Genomic DNA, 19,312 nt, shown 5'->3' on the forward strand with positions numbered 1-19,312 from the left:
TATGTTTGTTCAATACAATTTTTAATCTTATAAATGGCTCAGAAATGAGATTTTAAACTACACATACAGCAAATGAGACATTCTATACCAGAGCTTTCAAATAAATCTACACTATTTTTATTTCGTCACTTTCGTTTTTGATGAAATTTGGTGTAAATTGCAGATATGAGAAGCCAGATATTTGGCGTGAGAGTAGAAGTATTCCAGCCAACATCGTTCTTCCCATCATTTTCTGGATTAGCAACATTAAAATTCGTTACGAAAATTTCGATTATCATCCCTGTATTTTGTGCCATATGCTGATATGTGTTTTTATTAACGCGATATGTTGCAGTGGACAAATTTTGGCTCACCCGATTGGCACCAAGATTTGCTGTCCTCAGACACAAGTAGACGAGTGGAGTGTATCTTTGGTTATGTTTGGCTTTGGTAATGTTTACAATGTAGTCTGCATGTACGGGAGAGAGAGAGAGAGAGAGAGAGAGAGAGAGAATATTTGAAGTGTTTGTGAGAATATAGTTACAATTTATCGGTACGCAGATAATGCTTGAAAGAAATGGCAGAAAAAGGAGCTCATTTGACGTCGAGTGTTTTAACGAGACCGTCAATATTTGAATTAATAGCCCAGGAGTCCCTCGCTAAGACAGTTCATCCCGCTGTCAAAAAGTTATGCGAGGTGAGTAGTAACATGCAAATTTCAGTGATGCGAGACCTTTTTATAACTGATAATTTCGAACGCTATTTATTTACAGGTGCTAGCAGAATCTAACCCCGGAAAATACGGTTTCTTGGTCAGATGGTTCGAAGAACTATACCTCGTAGCTGAGTTTGTCCTTCAGCGACAGTATTTACGCACCAAAGGTAACTTGAATAATACAGAAGCAGGGCTTATATGCCCATTAACGTGAACTATAAAGTTATTTTATGGGCAGACAGGGCCTAATCTTGACATCGGGCTTCGGGAGTCCAGTACTACACTCAAGCCCAGTGCCTTCAGTATGGCAAGTATCTGTATCAATATTGCTGTTACACATATTCCTCATTTAGTTAGATGTTTTCTGAGCTAGTGACAATGTTTGGCGTCTGTCGTGTAGATCTTGTTCTTAAATACTGTCCATTTAATGTTTACTTGCTATAGTATGTTGTGTAAAAACTGAAGATTTGCTTGAGCATCACACTGCTTCACCCCACATGATGTCAGTGGATTTAGTATACCTTTTCCTTCCTCCAAGCTGAGAACTTGCTCATGTAGCCAGACATGTTTAGTCTGAAATGAAACGTGCGGGATCTGGACATAATAAACTTTGTTTTGTTAGGATAACTGCTTTACATTTCTGTGTAAATCATCTCTTGGTTAATGTTGACCACAGGTTTCTTTCCTACAGGGCAGTGATCAGTGTCAAATGTCACTATGTCCAATATCTGTGGCATATCAATATCCCTTTTCTTCCTTGTTTTTAACTTTGTTTTTATATCTGCTCATGTTGAACGCATGATAACCTAAATGATGTAAGGTTTCAGTGTGCTGTTTTCTTCTTGTATTTTGTGCACTTTGAAAACACACAAGTTGAATACCACCATAGTTTAGTTAAACCAGATTTGGCCAGTTGTTATGTAGTTGAAGATTTCCGTTCTGCATGGTGGATAAAAGTGATTACAATTTTTGAATGTTGGTTGATGTCCTGTTGCATCTTAAGTTCTTTTTTCTTTTCAGGCAGTTCGTTTTCAGAAGCATTTTATGGCCTGCAAAGGTCAGTGAGCAATTCCACTGATTCAAAGCTACCAAGGAGGAAACTACAACTATCGTTAATCTGCCTCTCTGTGCTTCCTTATCTAAGAAGAAAGCTCGAAAATCTTGCTGTAAAATATAAACTTGAAGAGGCAGATGGCGTACCAGAAAAAAAGAACTATCCTATAGGGACTCGATCTTTTGTAATAACACTGCACAGCGTATTTCATGCTGTTTGGGAAAGTTTGGTGCTCATGCAGTATTTTATGTACATGAGTGGTAAATCTTTGTATCACTCTCCTCTTCTTCGCATCATAGGCATTTCACTGATTTACACTGATCAGGAATCGGAAGGCCTTCCATGGAGCTCTCTTAAGAACTGTGTCACCTCCCGTGATTTCAGGTAATATTTTTCAACTTGTAAAAAAGCAAAAAGTTACTGTCACCAAAGCATGTATCTAATGGTACTTAATAAGTGATAAACTTGCTATATTTATATGTAGTGTATAGTTAAAGATTAAATGACTTGTTTTAACAGTTAAGCCGGCCGCTGTGGCCGAGCGGTTCTAGGCGCTGCAGTCCAGAACCGCGTGACTCCTATGGTCACACGTTTGAATCCTGCCTTGGGCATGGATGTGTGTGATGTCCTTAGGTTTGTTAGGTTTAAGTAGTTTCAAGTTCTAGGGGACTGATGACCTCAGATGTTAAGTCCCATAGTGCTCAGAGCCATTTGCACCATTTATAACAGTTAAGGCCTTCCTGGGCTCAAGTCAGTGGGTTCTAGCTACCTGTTGCCCACACTGAAACTGAGTTTGTATGGCATCCTTCCTTGTCATTTCAGAAAAGCCAACCAGTATTCTTAAAGATTAGTAGGAGGTCATTTACTAGAACTCAGTTAGCTACAATTTCAGTTAATGAGTCAAGCTTTCTCTATCCCCAAAGTATGCAAATTTTTTCCTGAAGTTCCCATCTCCAGCCGTTAAACCTACCGTGACTTTATCTGCCTCTTGTTCAAGCCCGTGGTTGCAGAACTTCTCTGAATAAATGGTTTTAGCATCATTTACTTGCCATGTGTTCGTTTTTGTCTAATATTCTCTGTGCTGTCTCATGATCCACCTAATAACATCAACTTAGTTACAATAAAGGCAGGTTCTGCTCCAACAAATACAGTCATTACCCCTGCCCTGGCTAACCTGTCAGCTCATTTTTTTATCACCAGTTTCTTTGTGACCAGGAACCCACAGCAGGTTCATCCTGTTGCTTTCCACTAGCTTCACATGAGTTCCATGGCATTCTGCAATGATCTTTGGTCTTGTTGTGGGGGTTGATAGTGTTCAGAGCTACTTGGCTGTCTGAATGAAATCCTCAGGGGCTCAGCATTCATTTACTGGATATGTGCTTGGTCACCCCAGATGTGGACTGGCGAACACGTCTAGTCTTCTGTCACTGTAACATCTGGGCGCACTTCAACAACCATTGTGGGCCATGATGGTGAAATGTTGTCTCTCACAGGGATCTAGGATTAATCTCCTGACTGACAAGGACAGTACAAAGCTCTAAAAGAAACCTCAGCCTTTAGGGATGCTGCTGTAGAGGTGTATCAGTCTTTATCGGGTGACCTCTGCAGACCTGACACACCTCAGCTGTGTGACTTACTCAGACAAGTGGGGCTGTATTCGAGTGGACTTGTATTTCTCTAGCTGCTGGTGGAACAGAGATGGGACCATCAAAATTAAACTCCTAGCATGAAGGGTATGTTGTCTGGGAGTACTTTCATCCATTCACTCGAACGAATGGAGGAGACAAGTCCTCCTAATAATCAAATTGTGTTTAATAATGGGGCTTGAGGAGTCGTAAATCAGAATGTGTTTGTAGTGATAAAGAGGAAGGAGGAGATTCTTGAAAAGGTTAGTGTTCTATATTCATAGAGATTTCATAGTGCTTGCTGGTACATTAAAGGCTCATAAATGAAGCAGTGACAGCCTGTGCCATCTGGATCCTCTTGGCAACACCAGCTTTCCTGAATTGTGCAGTTGGGAACTCTCCCTGCGGTATATCCTACGTTCCCGTAACCATCCCCCCCACGTGTGTGTGTGTGTGTGTGTGTGTGTGTGTGTGTGTGTGTGTGTGTGTGTGTGTGTGTGTCGTCTATTTTTCACAAAGGTCTTGTTCGCCTCAAGCTTATTTTGTGACAGTCTTTCTGGGTAGTGCATATCTGCGACTCAGTACCTCCGCCATATGATGAGTACCAACTACCCTTTTCACAATATTGTTGCATTCCATTTTAGGTTTTCCATTGTTTGACGCAGAGGAGGCACTGAGTCAGACACACACAAAGAAAGGACTGCTAAACTTATAGCTTTAGGGCAAAAAAGGGCCACTTCCATTATTTGTAGTCTTAATCTAGTACATCTGTATTGATACCTGTATCTTCCAACATTTACTTGATCTTAGTGTCCTAGTAGGTAGCTACTAACTGTACTGTCCTTGTAATATCAACACATAGGATTATCATATTCAGTGAGTAGGTTTGTTGATACCACTATTAGTTGAAATTTCTGATAGTTTCGTGTAGCAGGTCAGTTTTTCTTCACAATCTATTGCATCCTATTATAACTGTTGATTTTAGAAAGCTTGTACTTATTGATTTATATTGTTTCGTATAGAGTTCTTGTGTGTGTTGAATAGTGCCGCTTGTCACAGTCCTGAGTATTTCCCTCCCTTCCTAGTGTTCTGTCCATTCTTGTAGTAGCAGTCCACTATACTGTCATAGTGTACTCTATACTCGCCATTTAAATATTTCATATGTGCTATACGGATGAGTGTGTGTACGGGTGCTCCTTTTATTGATGCTTTTATGGGCCTAAATTCTCTGCTCTTTATCCTTACTTTGCCTATTGTGGCATCTGTGTGTGGAGGAGGAGGTGGGATAGCATGCCTAATTATGCCAAGATATCTGATTCTATTGATAGATATTTTGTCTACAAAGGTTGATTTGTATGTCTTAAAGTGTCTGACTTTTGCTGAGCCAAGTTTGTTCATCTAAATCTTACACCTTGGGTTTTCAGTGTGTCAGGTCTTTTGTGCCACAGAATTATCCATTATTCCACACGGTACACAGTTCCTTTGGTCAGGTGGTGACGCTAGCATGCAGTGCCATCTGTGTTCCAGTTTTTTGGTGGTGAATGCCTGCACCACACAAGCCGTGTAACAGTGCTTGCTGCACCTCTACCAGTAGACTATTGGTGGCAAATTACAAGAAATAGTAATGTTAAGGAAATGTGACTGATTCACAAACGAAGTGGCTTTCAAAACACTTGTTCAAACAATCTTTCAGTACTGTTCATGAGTCTGAGATCCTTACTGTGTTAGATTAACAAAAGAGAAGGACAGATGAGACCCAGTGAATATGTAGTGGTGTTTCACTGCAGGATCATTTAGTTGGTGCAAGATTGTTAGTGATGCTCAACTGCAGTCGCAGGCACTAGAAGAGAGGAGTCATGCATCACGGGCAGGTTTACCATTGAAATTCCAAGAGCACATCCCGGGAACATATTACTTCCTACCATATATGTCTCGCTAAGTGAAGATGGTATTGTCAGGTTGCTTGCAGAATGCAGATGTGATTTTGGGTGTGTAGATAGGTAGGGGAACATTTGCAAATGAAGTTCGGCACTTCTTCTGCCACTTTACTAGTCTGTTTCAGTACCTGTATCGTCGGTGACTACCTGGACACTGAATTTGGCACCACTAATAGCCTTTATATACAATTAGAATTTCTTTGTTTTTTATGAGAGGTCTTTAGATAAGAATCTGCTACAGTACTCATGGAAGGCCTTACACATTGCCCTACTGTTGCCAAATGTGCTTCATTTAGCAGCTTTCTTTGACCTTGTGCTTTGTTTCACATGTGTTGTGCACAGACTGTGTATCGTGGAGGGCCCTTCCCCATCATGAAGTGTTATAGTGGGTACATACCTACCCACTGCTCGATCAACTATTTTTCTGAACTTGGGCCACAGTTCCTCTACAAGCTTATGCCCACAGCTAAAGGTCCCGAAATCTTTCTCAGTATGACACTACTGTCTCTTCATTTATTAAATGAACCTCAATAGGAAAGGGAAGGATAAACTGGCAGGGTTGTTAGCGAAATTCATAAGGGGGGACACTAGTACTCATGGATGTACCTCTTTCTTAGACTAATATCAGTGTCCAATGAGAAGTTCAGGCAGGCAGGTGCTAAAGAGGTCCAAAACTCACAACAGGAAAGTAAATAATAATTTTACCATATTTAACCAAAATATTGGTGGATTAAAGAAAAAAGTAGATTCTCAGAAAAGTAAAGTAAAAAATAATGTTACCATTTTTCACCAAAATATTCCGGGATTGAAGAATAAAGTAGATGAGCTCCTGGTTTGTTTAGATGACATTGAATCTGATAATGTAATAGATCTACTTTGCCTGTCTGAGCATCACATTGTGTCTGATATGGAAAAGGTAAATATCAGTGGTTATAAACTAGCTGCACATATGAGTAGAGAGAATAAGGTGAGAGGAGGAGTTGCCATATATGTCAAACGTTATCACTGTGTAGAAAGCTTAGATGCAAAAAAGTTTTGTCTAGAGCAACATATAGAAGCATGTGCCTGTCAACTTAAACTGAAGGAGGGCTCTTTTATAATTGTAACAGTATATAGGTCTCTTTCAGGAAACTTTCATCTATTCCTAGAAAACTTGGATGCCTTCTTGTGCTATCTGTCAGATAGGGGAAAGCAAATTATTATTTGTGGGGACTTCATTGTTGATTCACTGAAAGAGTGTAATAGGAAGAATGACCTGGAAGTCTTGCTCGGTTCTTTCAATTTGACATCTGTCATTAATTTTCCTACTCGGGTGGTAAAGGACAGCAGCACATTGATAGATAACACTTTTATAGACAAAGGTAGGTTTAAAAACATAAATTCTTATCGTGTTGAGAATGGGCTTTCTGATCATGATGCTCAGCTACTTACAGTATATGACAGCTCCATTCAGTAATTCAAAACTACCCTCCAAAGTTGTGCGTTCAATTAATGACTCAACAATTAGAAATTTCAGAGAAAATCTTCAGCAGTTAGACTGGGATGAGGTGTACAAGGAACCCGATGCTAATTTAAAATATAACTTATTTCTTGATATACTTGTAAGAGAATTTGAACACTGTTTCCCCAAGAAAGTAGTTAAATTTAATTATAAGAAACCATGCAAAAAACCTTGGCTTACTAAGGGAATAAAACTATCTTGTAACCACAAAAGGGAACTGTATGTAACAACAAGAAAGAGTAATGACCCAGAAACAGCCAAATATTATAAAAACTACTGTGCTACATTAAGAAAGGTTATTAAAAAGTCAAGAAGCTTGTGCATCATGTCTGAGATTAATACTTCTGATAACAAAATGAAAACAATTTGGAATATTATTACAAGGAAGACAGGGCAACCAAGAGTACAGGATGATGGCATCACCATCAAAGTGAATGGAAACTTGATAAACAACAAGCCAGAAGACGAAAACATTTTGAATAATCATTTTTTAAATGTTGTAGAGAAAATAGGATCTAAATGTTCATTAGAAGAAGCAAGGCAGTTAATGGAAGAGGCCTTACCCACACCATTTGATACAATTGAAATTCCACACACCTCTCCTTCTGAAATTAAGAAGATAGAAAACTCTCTCAAGAATAAAAGCTCACATGGAATTGATGGCATTTCCAGCAGGAAAATAAAAGCTTGTTCCCAAGAAATAAGTGGGATTCTTAGTCACATATGTGATAGCTCTCTGAAGCAGGGTATTTTCCCAGATAGACTGAAGTATGCCATTGTTAAACCATTGCATAAAAAAGGGGATACGTCTGATGTCAACAACTACCACTCAATCTCTCTTCTGCCTGCCTTATCCAAAATTCTTGAAAAAGTTATGTATTGTAGAGTAGCTTCACACCTTTGTAAAAATAAAATTTTAACAAAATGTTAGTTTGGTCTCCAGAAGGGTTTTTCAATGGAAAATGCTATATATACTTTCACTAATGAAATATTAAATGCTTTGAGTAACCGGAAGTCACCCGTTGGGATTTTTTGTGATCTATCAAAATCTTTTGATCGTGTAAATCATGGAATATTTCTAGATAAGCTCAAGTACTGTGGTATGAATGGGACAGTGCTCAAATAGTTTAAATCATACCTAATTGGAAGAGTGCAGAAAGTTGAAATAAGCAGTTCACATAATATGGAAAAAACTGGTGATTTCTCAATCTGGGGAACAATCAAGAATGGGGTGCCGCAAGGTTTGGTCTTGGGTCCTCTGCTGTTCTTAATGTATATTAATGACTTGCCATTCTATATTCATGAAGATGCAAAGCTGGTACTTTTTGCCGATCATACAAGTATAGCTATCACACCCAACAGACAAGAATTAACTGGTGACATTGTAAACGATGTTTTTCAGAAAATCATTAAGTGGTTCTCTGCAAATGGGCTCTCATTAAACTTTGACAAAACACAGTATATACAGTTCCACACAGTAAATGGAATGACACTATTAATAAATATAGACTTCGATCAGAAATCGGTAGCTAAGTTAGAATATTCAAAATTTGTAGGTGTATGCGTTGATGAGGGGTTGAACTGGAAAAAACACACTGAGGATCTGCTGCAATGTTTGAGTTCAGCTACTTATGCTATTAGGGTCATTGCAAATTTTGGCGATATACATCTGAGTAAATTAGCTTACCACGCCTATTTTCATTCTCTGCTTTCGTATGGCATCATATTCTGGGGTAACTCATCATTGAATAAAAGTGTGTTCATTGCACAAAAGCGTGTAATGAGAATAATTGCTGGAGCTCATCCAAGATCATCCTGCAGACACTTATTTAAAGAGCTATAGCTCTTCACTGTAGCCTCACAATATATATATTCACTTATGAAACTTGTTATTAACAATCCAAACGAATTCAAAAGTAATAGCAGTGTACATGGCTACAACACTAGGAGAAAGGACGATCTTCACTACTCAAGGTTAAGTCTAACTTTGGCTCAGAAGGGGGTAAACTATGCTCCCACAAAAGTCTTTGTCACTTACCTAATAGCATCAAAAGTCTGACAGATAGCCATATATCATTTAAAAGGAAATTAAAATAATTTCTTAATGGCAACTCTTTCTACTCATTAGATGAATTTTTGGATATAGTAAGTGGGTAATTTCCCTAACCCCCACAAAAAATTATAAATATTGTCATGTAATATTTTGTGTAATGTAATATCTTGTATAGACACCTTTTATTAACCTGACACGTTCCACATCATTATGAAGTGTCGTATTCATGATTTATGGAATAAGTACTAATCTAATCTACAATCTTTTTACAGAACGTGTAAACCTTTCTACTTGTTTTAACTTGTTTTGTACATTGTTAATAATTGTTTTGACAATTGGCTCATGGTCACTGCCACATGTTTCAGTGTTACATTCTCAAGGAAGTGTTGCCATTAGATGTAATACATTTCTTCAACGTTTGGGTTTCCAAACTATCTATTCTAGGTAGTTCTGAGAGAATGCATTTTGTATTGGTTTGCTGGATGACTTATGGCACCCACAGCTTGCAAAACAATATTTATTGCAGGTAAACATTTTTGGAATACAGTGATCAAATAATTGTTATATTTAGATTAAAGTTCAGTCTTGATCACGTTATGTCTGTTTAAAACAGACATAACGTGATCAAGACTGAACTTTAATCTAAATATAATATTTATTGCATTCATTGGATGAGTCTCTGCCAGTACTGATATTTATTGGGTGAAGGTACAGCTCTCCTATGTGCTAAATAGACAATCCACTGAGAGGAAAGACATAAAAGTTCCTCATATTTTATAAGGCCTGTAGAAGATAATAACTGTAGGGAAAGACAGCAGTGTTTTAGGAATATCTACATTAGCATTTCTAAGAAAAACTGAAAGCATTAGGTGAAGAATTGTACTTTTGTGCTGCCTGGGATTTAATCTTTACTACAAACTTATGGTTTTATACAGGTAGTTACATTATTCTGCTGTAATTGTCAATAGCACTTGTATACCGAGCAGAAACTCCAGCTTGTGTATGACAGAACCAGTTACCGTGTTTACATGTAATGGTAATTTTGATACTACCAGGTCTCTGCCAGGAGTCACATTCCAACTGCTCAGGGGTGTGCTGAGTAACAGCTTTGAAATATTCGCATTTTTCCTCCAGTTTCTTCAAGTCTGGTATTCTGAGCATAGACAGGCGAGTGTTACATCTCTACCCATTCCTTCCACCCCACAGGTAAGTTCAGCAGTAAAAGTAACTGTATGTAAGTAAAGAATTTTACAAACACAACAATAAAATCATGTTTTCCATCTCTTGTCAACAAAACATGGATGGCAGTGTGTAGGTAATGTGATGAATATTTTCAGGTGCTGCCAGTCAGGCAACAACAACAAAAGTAAATTGTTCATTAGATACAGTTTTACATTAACTTCTGCATGGTGGAACTATTGGTTTGTTTTCTGCAACAGTGTGGTAAAGCGAAATTAAATTTCTGACTAGAGAAAGTTATTAAGGGATAATGAAATGTAATCTATACGAAAAGATGGGAGCTGTATACACACATTTTTGTTTTAATGTGTCTCACCGGGGTTTGTTGACCGTGTTTCTGACACTGACTAAACAGACAAATGAAAAATCATTCTGCTCTTAGACCTTTTCTGTTTCCTGCTAAATATCTTTAGTAAGGATCCCAGAAACAATGTTCAAGCATGTAAGCAGATTTCTTTCTAGACAAATTGCATTTCCGGAATATTGTTGCAGTCATTTGTTTTTCCAGAAACTAAATTTATGTGATCTTTTGAACTGTCACAAGTTGAAGTAACATGGGCGTTTTTGACTGTTGGCTCTCACTTGTATGTTGTGTAGCAAAATACATACTATTTGGTGTAGGGCACAAATAATCTGTGAATAATTGTGACAAAATAAGGACAGCTGTAGGTGTTTTATTTTGTCAAAATAGTAAACGGCCATCATCTGAAAGACCTCCTGCCAAAAGGATGGACTTACAAAAAGTTTCTGTGAATAAGGTGATTGTACTCTCAGCTCCCATTGGTATCTACATTATGTATCCAAATTAAATGTACAACAAAAACAATCAATTATTGACAAAATAAAAAAATCTAATCACCAAGTGACAATGTAACATACATAAAAGATGGTTGTAATTGGCAAACTTTCGGAGCCAGTGGCTCCTCCTTCAGGCAAAAGAGTTGAAGGGAAAGGAAGAGGGATGAAGGAAAGGGACTGGAGAGGTCTAGGAAAACAGATTTCAGGAAAGTTACCCAGAACCATGGGTTGGGGGAGGCTTACCATACAGAATGATAGGGAAAGACTGATTGTTGGGGAGTGCATTGGATGAGATTTGAAAACCTGAGAGCTTAAAGGTGGAAGACAGGATAATATGCAGTCAGAGATTACTGCTTAAACATCATGCACGACTTAATAAGAGTGAAAAGCTAAGTGCATTGTACGTAACAGAGGTGGGAGGGGCAGTGAACAATACTCTTATGTAAAAATACTGTTATGTAACCATGGACCTTGCCATTGGTGGGGAGGCTTGCTTGCCTCAGCGATACAGATAGTTGTACCATAGGTGCAACCACAATGGAGGGGTATCTGTTGAGAGAGGAGACAAATGTGTGGTTCCTGAAGAGGGGCAGCATCCTTTTCAGTAGTTGCAGAGGCAACAGTCTGAATGATTGACTGATCTGGCCTTGTAACATCAACAAAAATGGTACTGTGAGTGACTGAAAGCAAGGGTAAACCACAGCCGTAATTTTTCCTGAGGGCATGCAGCTCTACTGTATGGTTAAATGGTCATGGAGTCCTCTTGGGTAAAATATTTGGGTCTGTGGGCGGAGAATACTCAGGAGGATCTCATTGTCAAGAGAAAAGAAACTGGCATTCTACAAATCGGAGCATGGAATGTTAGATCCCTTACTTGGGCAGGTAGATGAGAAAACCTAAATAGGGAAATGAACAAGTTGAAGTTAGATATAGTGGGAATTAGTGAAGTTCGGTGGCAGAAGGACCAGGACTTCAGGTCAGGTGAATACAGATTTATAAATACAAACTCAAATAGGGGAAATGCAGGAATCGGTTCAATGATGAATAAGAAAATGGGTATGCAGGTAAGCTACTAAGAACAGCATAGTTAACGCATTATCATATCCAAGATACAAAAAGCCCATACCTACCACAGTAGTACAAGTTTATATACCAACCAGCTCACCAACCAGCTCCGCAGAAGACAGAGGTTGAAGAAATATATGATGCAATAAAATAAATTATTCAGATAGATAAGGGAGACTAAAATTTAATAGTTGTGGGGGAATGGAATTCAGTTGTAGGAAAAGAAAGAGAATGAAAAGTAATAGGTGAATATGGAGTGGGGGTAAGGAATGAAAGAAGAAGCAGACTAGTGGAATTTTGCACTGAGCATAACTTAATCATAACCAACACTTGGTTTAACAATCATGAAAGAAGGTTGTGGTGGAAGAGGCCTGGAGACGCTGGAAGGTCTCGGGTAGATTATAAAATGGCAAGATAGAGACTGAGGAACCAGGTTTTTAAATTGTAAGACATTTCCAGGGGCAGATGTGGACTTCGACCACAATTTAGTGGTTATGAACTGCAGAATAAAGTGAAGAAACTTCAAGAACGTAGAAATTTAAGGATATGAAATCTGGGTAAACTGAAAGAACCTGAGGTTGTAGAGAGTTTCAGAGAGAGAATTAGGGAATGATTGACAAGAATAGGGGAAAGGAACACATTAGGAGAAGAATGGTTAGCTGTAAGAGTTGAAATAGTGAAGGCAGCAGAATATCAAGTAGGTAAAAAGATGAGGGCTAGTAGAAATCCTTGGGTAATGGCAGAGATATTGAATTTACTTGATAAAAGTATAAAAATGCAGTAATTGAAGCAGGTAAGAAGAAATACATATGTCTCAAAAATGAGATCGACAGGAAGTGCAAAATGGCTAAGCAGGGATGGCTAGAGGACAAATGTAAGGATGTAGAAGGATATATCACCAGGGGGTAAGATAGGTACGACCTACAGGAAAATTAGAGAGACCTTTGGAGAAAAGAGAACCACCTGTATGAATATCAAGGGCTCAGATGGAGAATACCATGTGAAGAATTTGACAGAGCACTGAAAGACCTAAGTCGAAACAAGGCCCCGGGAGTAGACAACATTCCATTAGAACTACTGACAGCCTTGGGAGAGCCAGTCCTGACAAAACTCTACCATCTGGTGAGCAAGATGTATGAGACAGGCGAAATTCCCTCAGAGTTCAAGAAGAATATAATAATTCCAATTCCAAAGAAAGCAGGTGTTGACAGATGTGAAAATTACCGAACTATCAGTTTAGTAAGTCACGGCTGCAAAATACTAACACGAATTCTTTACAGACGAATGGAAAAACTGGTAGAACCCGACCTCGGGGGAAGATCAGTTTGGATTCCGTAGAAATGTTGGAACACATGAGGCAATGCTGCCCCTACGACTTCTCTTAGAAGACAGGTTAAGGAAAGGTAAACCTACATTTCTAGCATTTGTAGACTTAGAGAAAGCTTTTGACAATGGTGACTGAAATATTCTCTTCAAATTCTGAAGGTGGCAGGTGTAAAACACAGGGAGCGAAAGGCTATCTACAATTTGTACAGAAACCAGATGGCAGTTATAAGAGTCGAGGGGCACGAAAGGGAAGCAGTGGTTGGGAAAGGAGTGAAACAGGGTTGTAGCCTATCCCTGATGTTATTCAGTCTGTATATTGAGCAAGCAGTAAAGGAAACTGAATCGTGAATTTACTTTCAAAACTTTTCTTAAGAATTTACTTTATTTACTAGAACATTAACACATTTAATCACACTATGTGAGTGTGGAAGTAGTTGCCAGGGAGTAACTAATGAAATCAAAATCAAATTACTTTTAACAAATGGGAATTTTATTCCTAAAAGCTTCTCTCTCTCTCTCTCTCTCTCTCTCTCTCTCTCTCTCTCTCTCTCTCTCTCTCTCTCTTTAAAAAAAGAAACAGATTTAAAATTATAAGCAGAGCAATTTATTCAGAGGCAGAAAGAAACAAATTTTTGAGTGTATGAGCTTTCGGGCTGAAAACCTTGCCGCTCCCTTTTGACACGGCCGTAGTCACGACCACTCACAACCACCTCTGAAAGACTACACAGATGCAAATCTGCATCACACCTTAAAGTAAAAGTTTTAACAATTCACGCAAGCACACAAACTATGCACCTCATAGGAGGGATGGAAATGGTACAAAACACTAAAATTAAAAGATTAACTTGCCACCGAAGGTGCAACTTGATTTTAACTTCTAAGAAAGTCTTATGGTGGAAGGGTGGCAACTTCATATACTAAAATGACCATTTAAATAAAAGCCCATGAAATGCAATCTTACATAAAATTATACAAGGTTGGTCAAACATGCTTCACGGTACACATATACTGCCTCTCAAGATGATAGGCAAGATAAAAACATATTTCAAGAATTAGGCCGTTACACTTCAAGCAAGAAATTCGTTAACACACCGAATCTGACAACCATGACAGAGGCAGCTATTAATGTACGGCAGATTGATAGGGAGATTATCGAACAACCTGAACCGCAGGTTGCTCTAACCCGCCCCTACTCCACAAGGGGAAAAACGGACCACCCAATTCATAAATAACCACCTTCCCACGTGTGGGCAAACGGAGAAGAATGGTGGGATGACCCCAAAACAAAGCGGCTGGTGACCTCACCAAGAAAACAAGTAGAATTTAACAAGTAAGTGAAACAACATGTCATGAATCACTTAACTTCTACCAAACTGCGATTTCTGGTGAAGACCTGGCGCAGCACCCCCAAAACGCTCTCCTGAACCATCTGCTGCCAGCCGCTTCAACGGATGCAGGAAGGCACGCCGATCTCACGGTGTCGCAGCTCGCACCGGCCAGACCGATGTTGTGGGTTGACTCCTGTTGTTCTCATGTCGGCCGTGAAGCCACAGCCCCACGCTATACGGCACGGCCCACTGGACTCACGTGGTGACCTCACATGTGCCGACGCTCAAGGTGGACAAGTCATCTTGTGTCTCAGTGTGCGACCGACCAACCGATCGATCCAACCGCCAATGACCGTTGCCTGAGCAACTTGAGCAGACTGGCGGCCTAACGTGCAGACTCAGTTGCAGAAACTAAGCCCCCAACCGGGCAACAACTTGTTGAGTTCTCTCACTGCGCCTCAGATTCAGACGAGAGGCAGACTAGCAAGCTGGGGATGAGAGACTTATGCAGACTGACCGACTGGCGAGCTCATAGCGCCCCTTAAATGCACGTGAACAGGCAACCTTTCCCCTTTCCCACCAGAGGGAGACACCAAAGCTGCGATTGCCACAGCGTCGCCACCGCCAGAAACAGAGGGCGACTGCTTCACACTATGCACTGTGGCGTGCTCTTCAAAACAGCAGTTTTTACCATGGCTCAGAAACAAAAGAAAAATTTGGAGTACAAATTAAAATCCATGGAGAAGAAATAAAAACTTAGAGGTTTGCTGGCAACATTGTGGTTCTGTCAGAGACAGCAAAGGACCTGGAAAAGCAGCTGAACAGAATGAACAGTGTCTTGAAAGGATATAAGGTGAACATCAACAAAAACAAAATGAGGATAATGGAATGTAGTAGAATTAAATCAGGTGATGCTGAGGGAACTAGATTAGGAAATAAGACACTTAAAGTACTAAATGAGTTTTGATATTTGGGCAGCAAAATAGCTGATGGTGGTGGAAGTATAGAGGATAGAGAATTTAGACTGGCAATGGCAAGGGAAGTGTTTCTGAAGAAGAGAAATTTGTTAACATCGAGTACAGATTTGTGTCAGGAAGTCTTTTCAAGAAGTATTTGTATGGAGAGTAGCCATGTATGAAAGAGAAACATGGACGATAAATGATGTAGATAAGAATAGAATAGAAGCCTTCGAAATGTGCTGCTGAAGATTCGGTAAGTAGATCACATAACTATTGAGGAGGTATTGAATAGAATTGTGGAGGAGAGTAATTTGTGGCACATATTGACTAGAAGAAGGGATTGGATGGTAGGACATGGTCTGAGGCATCAAGGGATCACCAATTTAGTATTGGAGGGAAGCGTGAAGGGTAAAAATCGTAGAGGGAGACCAAGAGACAAATACGCTAAACAGATACAGAAGGATGTAGGTTGTAGTAGTTATTCGAAGATGAAGAGACTTGCTCGTGGTAGAGTAGCATGGAGAGCTGCATCAAACAAGTCTCTGGACTGAAGACCACAACACACAACAATGCATGTTAACATTTTTCGGTCTCGTACATTGACATGACTACCACCAAATTATCAATTAGGGTGAATGGGCATAGGAAGAGGGTGTATACAGACATCACACAATATCCTGTCGCAGAGCATACCGTAAAACATGACAATCGTGACACCTGTTTCGCCACATGCGCCATCTGTATTCTTCCCCCAGACACCAGTTTCTCAGAACTCCACAGGTGGAAACTAGCACTACAAGAAGTCCTTGCTTCTCACCATGTACCTGGCCTTAATTTGTTAATTTCTTCTGTCTCGGTATTTCTTCACTGTAACTACTCTATGCTTCACTCCGTTTTAGTTTTCTATATCTTTCATTGTCTTAGCCATCTATTTTTCACTGCCCCCTCCCACCTCTAATACATACAACGCACTTAGATTTTCACTTTTATTAACTCATGCATGATGTTTAAGCAGTAATCTCTGACTGCATATTATCGTGTCTTCCACTTTAAAGCTCTCAGGTTTTCAAATCTAATCTAATGCAGTCCCCAACAATCAGTCTTTCCCTCTCATCCCTTAGAGTAACTCTCCCCAGACCCGCGGTTCTGGGTGAATTTCTTGAAATCTACTCCTTTTCCTAGACCTCTCCAGTCTTTTTCCTTCATCCCTCTTCCTTCCCCTTCAACTCTTCTGCCTTAAGGAGGAGCCACTGGCTCCGAAAGCTTGCCAATTACAACTGTCTTTTATGTGTGTGTTCTTCCGCCGCTTGGTGAGTAGATTTTTATCTGTGCAACTAAACAAATTAAATATGTCTTAGACACAAAGCTTAGTTGTAAATAATGAATCTTTCATTTAACAATGGAAACTCCAGGTAGAAGTATCAACAAGATAGAAAGATATAGATTGTTACTTACCATTAAGATGACACATTAAGTTGCAGACACTTGCACAAAGTGTGCAGCCACAGCCTTCTTCGGAAAAAGAACACACACACCACTTACTCACAGAAGCAAGCACACCTCCTGTAGCTCGGGCCAGGTCATGAGTGCGCGAGGTGTGCTTGCTATTGTAATTGAATGAGTGTGTTTCTCTTTTTCTGACAGAGGCTGTAGCCGAAACAATCTATCTCTGTCTTCATTTGAGTGCCCATAAGCTCTAAACACACACATTACATTGTTGAATCTTTCATTTACTTAATCTTTGGGATTATCTGATACAGTATTTTCTCATGTATTTTCAGGATCTAGGTGTAAATGATTACAAAAATATTTGTCCTCTCTGCTTGCAGAAAAGGAAAATACCAACTGTTTTGCCTGTTTCTGGGTAGGTATATGTTATGCATTCCAGAAATTTAAATTGTAGCTTTATTTTCTATACTTTTGAGAATTCCTTTTTTTCCAGGTACATTTTCTGTTATCGCTGCATTGCTGAGTATGTTCGAGAAAATCATTCATGTCCTATAACTCATTACCCTGCATCAGATGAGGATTTTGTCAGAATATATTGATACAGTCACTAAGTTGATATAAAAGGTCATGCCACTGGAGAATACAGAAAATAGTAGATATTCTCTGCAGAAGTATGTATCATCTGAAAAGGGAATAAGTTTGTAATTTCATGATGTAAGCAGAAATGTGTTTTAGACTTTACATTCAACAACCACTTTTGAACCACACGCAATTTATTTCTCCCTTGTAACTGTCTTACTCCAGGTGAGGTGAAGGCAACAGTAAGGCTTTAAATCTATAATTTGTTCTCCAGTGTTTATATTTGTCAATAGTGTATTGCAATAGCAGAACAGTTCTGACCAATTAAAATTATAGCAGTTGGAGGAGTGTAAACTAAAAGCAAATTGTGCGGTTAATCGTAAATATATGTAATTAGATACATATTACATGTTAATGGTGGGTTACATAAACTATCGTAATTGAGTTACACAAAATTTCTTATAAATAATTGGTGTAACACTTCAGGTGATATGGTCTGTCACAGATGTAAACAAATCAAAACTGTAAGTTGTGCCTTAGAAATTAAATGTTATTCTTGCACAATACATATCATAGTTTACATAATTCTCAACAGTACTGGGGTTTAGCCTACTCTGTTTGCTGGTATGAATTTATTAGTGAAATATAAGTACATTTACATATCAACATTTTGTTTTACTAGGGGTAGTGTTAATATGTTCGGTGAAGCAGAGATATTACATGAAATTGAAGAACTGTTCTCTGCTATCAGATGCCCAAAGCCAAGGCTTGTTGTTTGATAATTCAAGAGTTCTGGAATAAAACCATGGATTCAGGTAAGCTGATACCAGCAGCAGAGTCTTGACCACATCTGTTCCGGTTGCATTGTTGCTGCTAAGCTTAGTAGTAAACTTTCCTCCCATTGTGGTGGATAAGCCACACTTCAGTTATATCTTTCATGTGCAGGGCCATACCACAACAAACATGAGCATTATGTCTTTCGCTTCTGTCACCATATTTAGGAAAATATTCATATTATATTTTAATTAACTGGTACCTTGAAACAAATTTCTTCTACCATTCAGAAGAGAACAGTATGATCTTGCATAATTTTAAAAGCCATTACTTAGAAGGCTCTTATTGTTGTTGTTGTTGTTGTTGTTGTTGTTGTGGTCTTCAGTCCTGAGACTGGTTTGATGCAGCTCTCCATGCTAATCTATCCTGTGCAAGCTCCTTCATCTCCCAGTACCTACTGCAACCTACATCCTTCTGTATCTGCTTAGTGTATTCATCTCTTGGTCTTCATCTATGATTTTTACCCTCCACGCTGCCCTCCAATGCTAAATTTGTGATCCCTTGATGCCTCGGGACATGTCCTACCAACCGATCCCTTCTTCTAGTCAAGTTGTGCCACAAACTTCTCTTGTCCACAATCCTATTCAATACCTCCTCATTAGTTACGTGATCTACCCGCCTAATCTTCAACATTCTTCTGTAGCACCACATTTCGAAAGCTTGTATTCTCTTCTTGTCCAAACTATTTATTGTCCATGTTTCACTTCCATACATGGCTACACTCCATACAAATACTTTCAGAAACGACTTCCTAACACTTAAATCTATACTCGATGTTAACAAATTTCTGTTCTTCAGAAGTGCTTTCCTTGCCATTGCCAGTCTACATTTTATATCCTCTCTACTTCGACCATCATCAGTTATTTTGCTC

The 19,312-nt window shown here is 39.1% G+C and overlaps 1 protein-coding gene across 2 annotated transcripts; it reads left to right on the plus strand.

Annotated features, from left to right (window-relative positions):
- Window positions 1–434: 434 nt before the first annotated feature.
- Window positions 435–18,273, plus strand: LOC124711546 (peroxisome assembly protein 12). Of its 2 annotated transcripts, none has more exons than XM_047241681.1 (6): window positions 435–676; window positions 753–861; window positions 1,715–2,132; window positions 9,920–10,070; window positions 17,361–17,443; window positions 17,522–18,273. In XM_047241681.1, exons 1-6 carry the CDS (start codon window positions 557–559, stop codon window positions 17,625–17,627), a joined length of 987 nt encoding a protein of 328 aa, XP_047097637.1. In that variant the 5' UTR covers window positions 435–556; the 3' UTR covers window positions 17,628–18,273. The 2 variants fall into 2 exon arrangements, with proteins under 2 accessions (XP_047097637.1, XP_047097638.1); XM_047241682.1 differs by having other exon boundaries at window positions 17,409–17,443.
- The last annotated feature ends 1,039 nt before the right edge of the window (window positions 18,274–19,312 follow it).

The sequence above is a fragment of the Schistocerca piceifrons genome, chromosome 8, assembly GCF_021461385.2.
Source record: "Schistocerca piceifrons isolate TAMUIC-IGC-003096 chromosome 8, iqSchPice1.1, whole genome shotgun sequence".
NCBI lineage: Eukaryota > Metazoa > Arthropoda > Insecta > Orthoptera > Acrididae > Schistocerca > Schistocerca piceifrons.

Excerpts from the sequence above, each read along its gene's own strand:
- LOC124711546 (XM_047241681.1), top strand. The coding sequence starts at position 557 with ATGGCAGAAAAAGGAGCTCATTTGACGTCGAGTGTTTTAACGAGACCG. Across the intron at positions 677-752 it reads CTGTCAAAAAGTTATGCGAG|GTGCTAGCAGAATCTAACCC; the intron begins GTGAGTAGTAAC and ends ATTTATTTACAG. Across the intron at positions 2,133-9,919 it reads GTCACCTCCCGTGATTTCAG|GTCTCTGCCAGGAGTCACAT; the intron begins GTAATATTTTTC and ends TGATACTACCAG.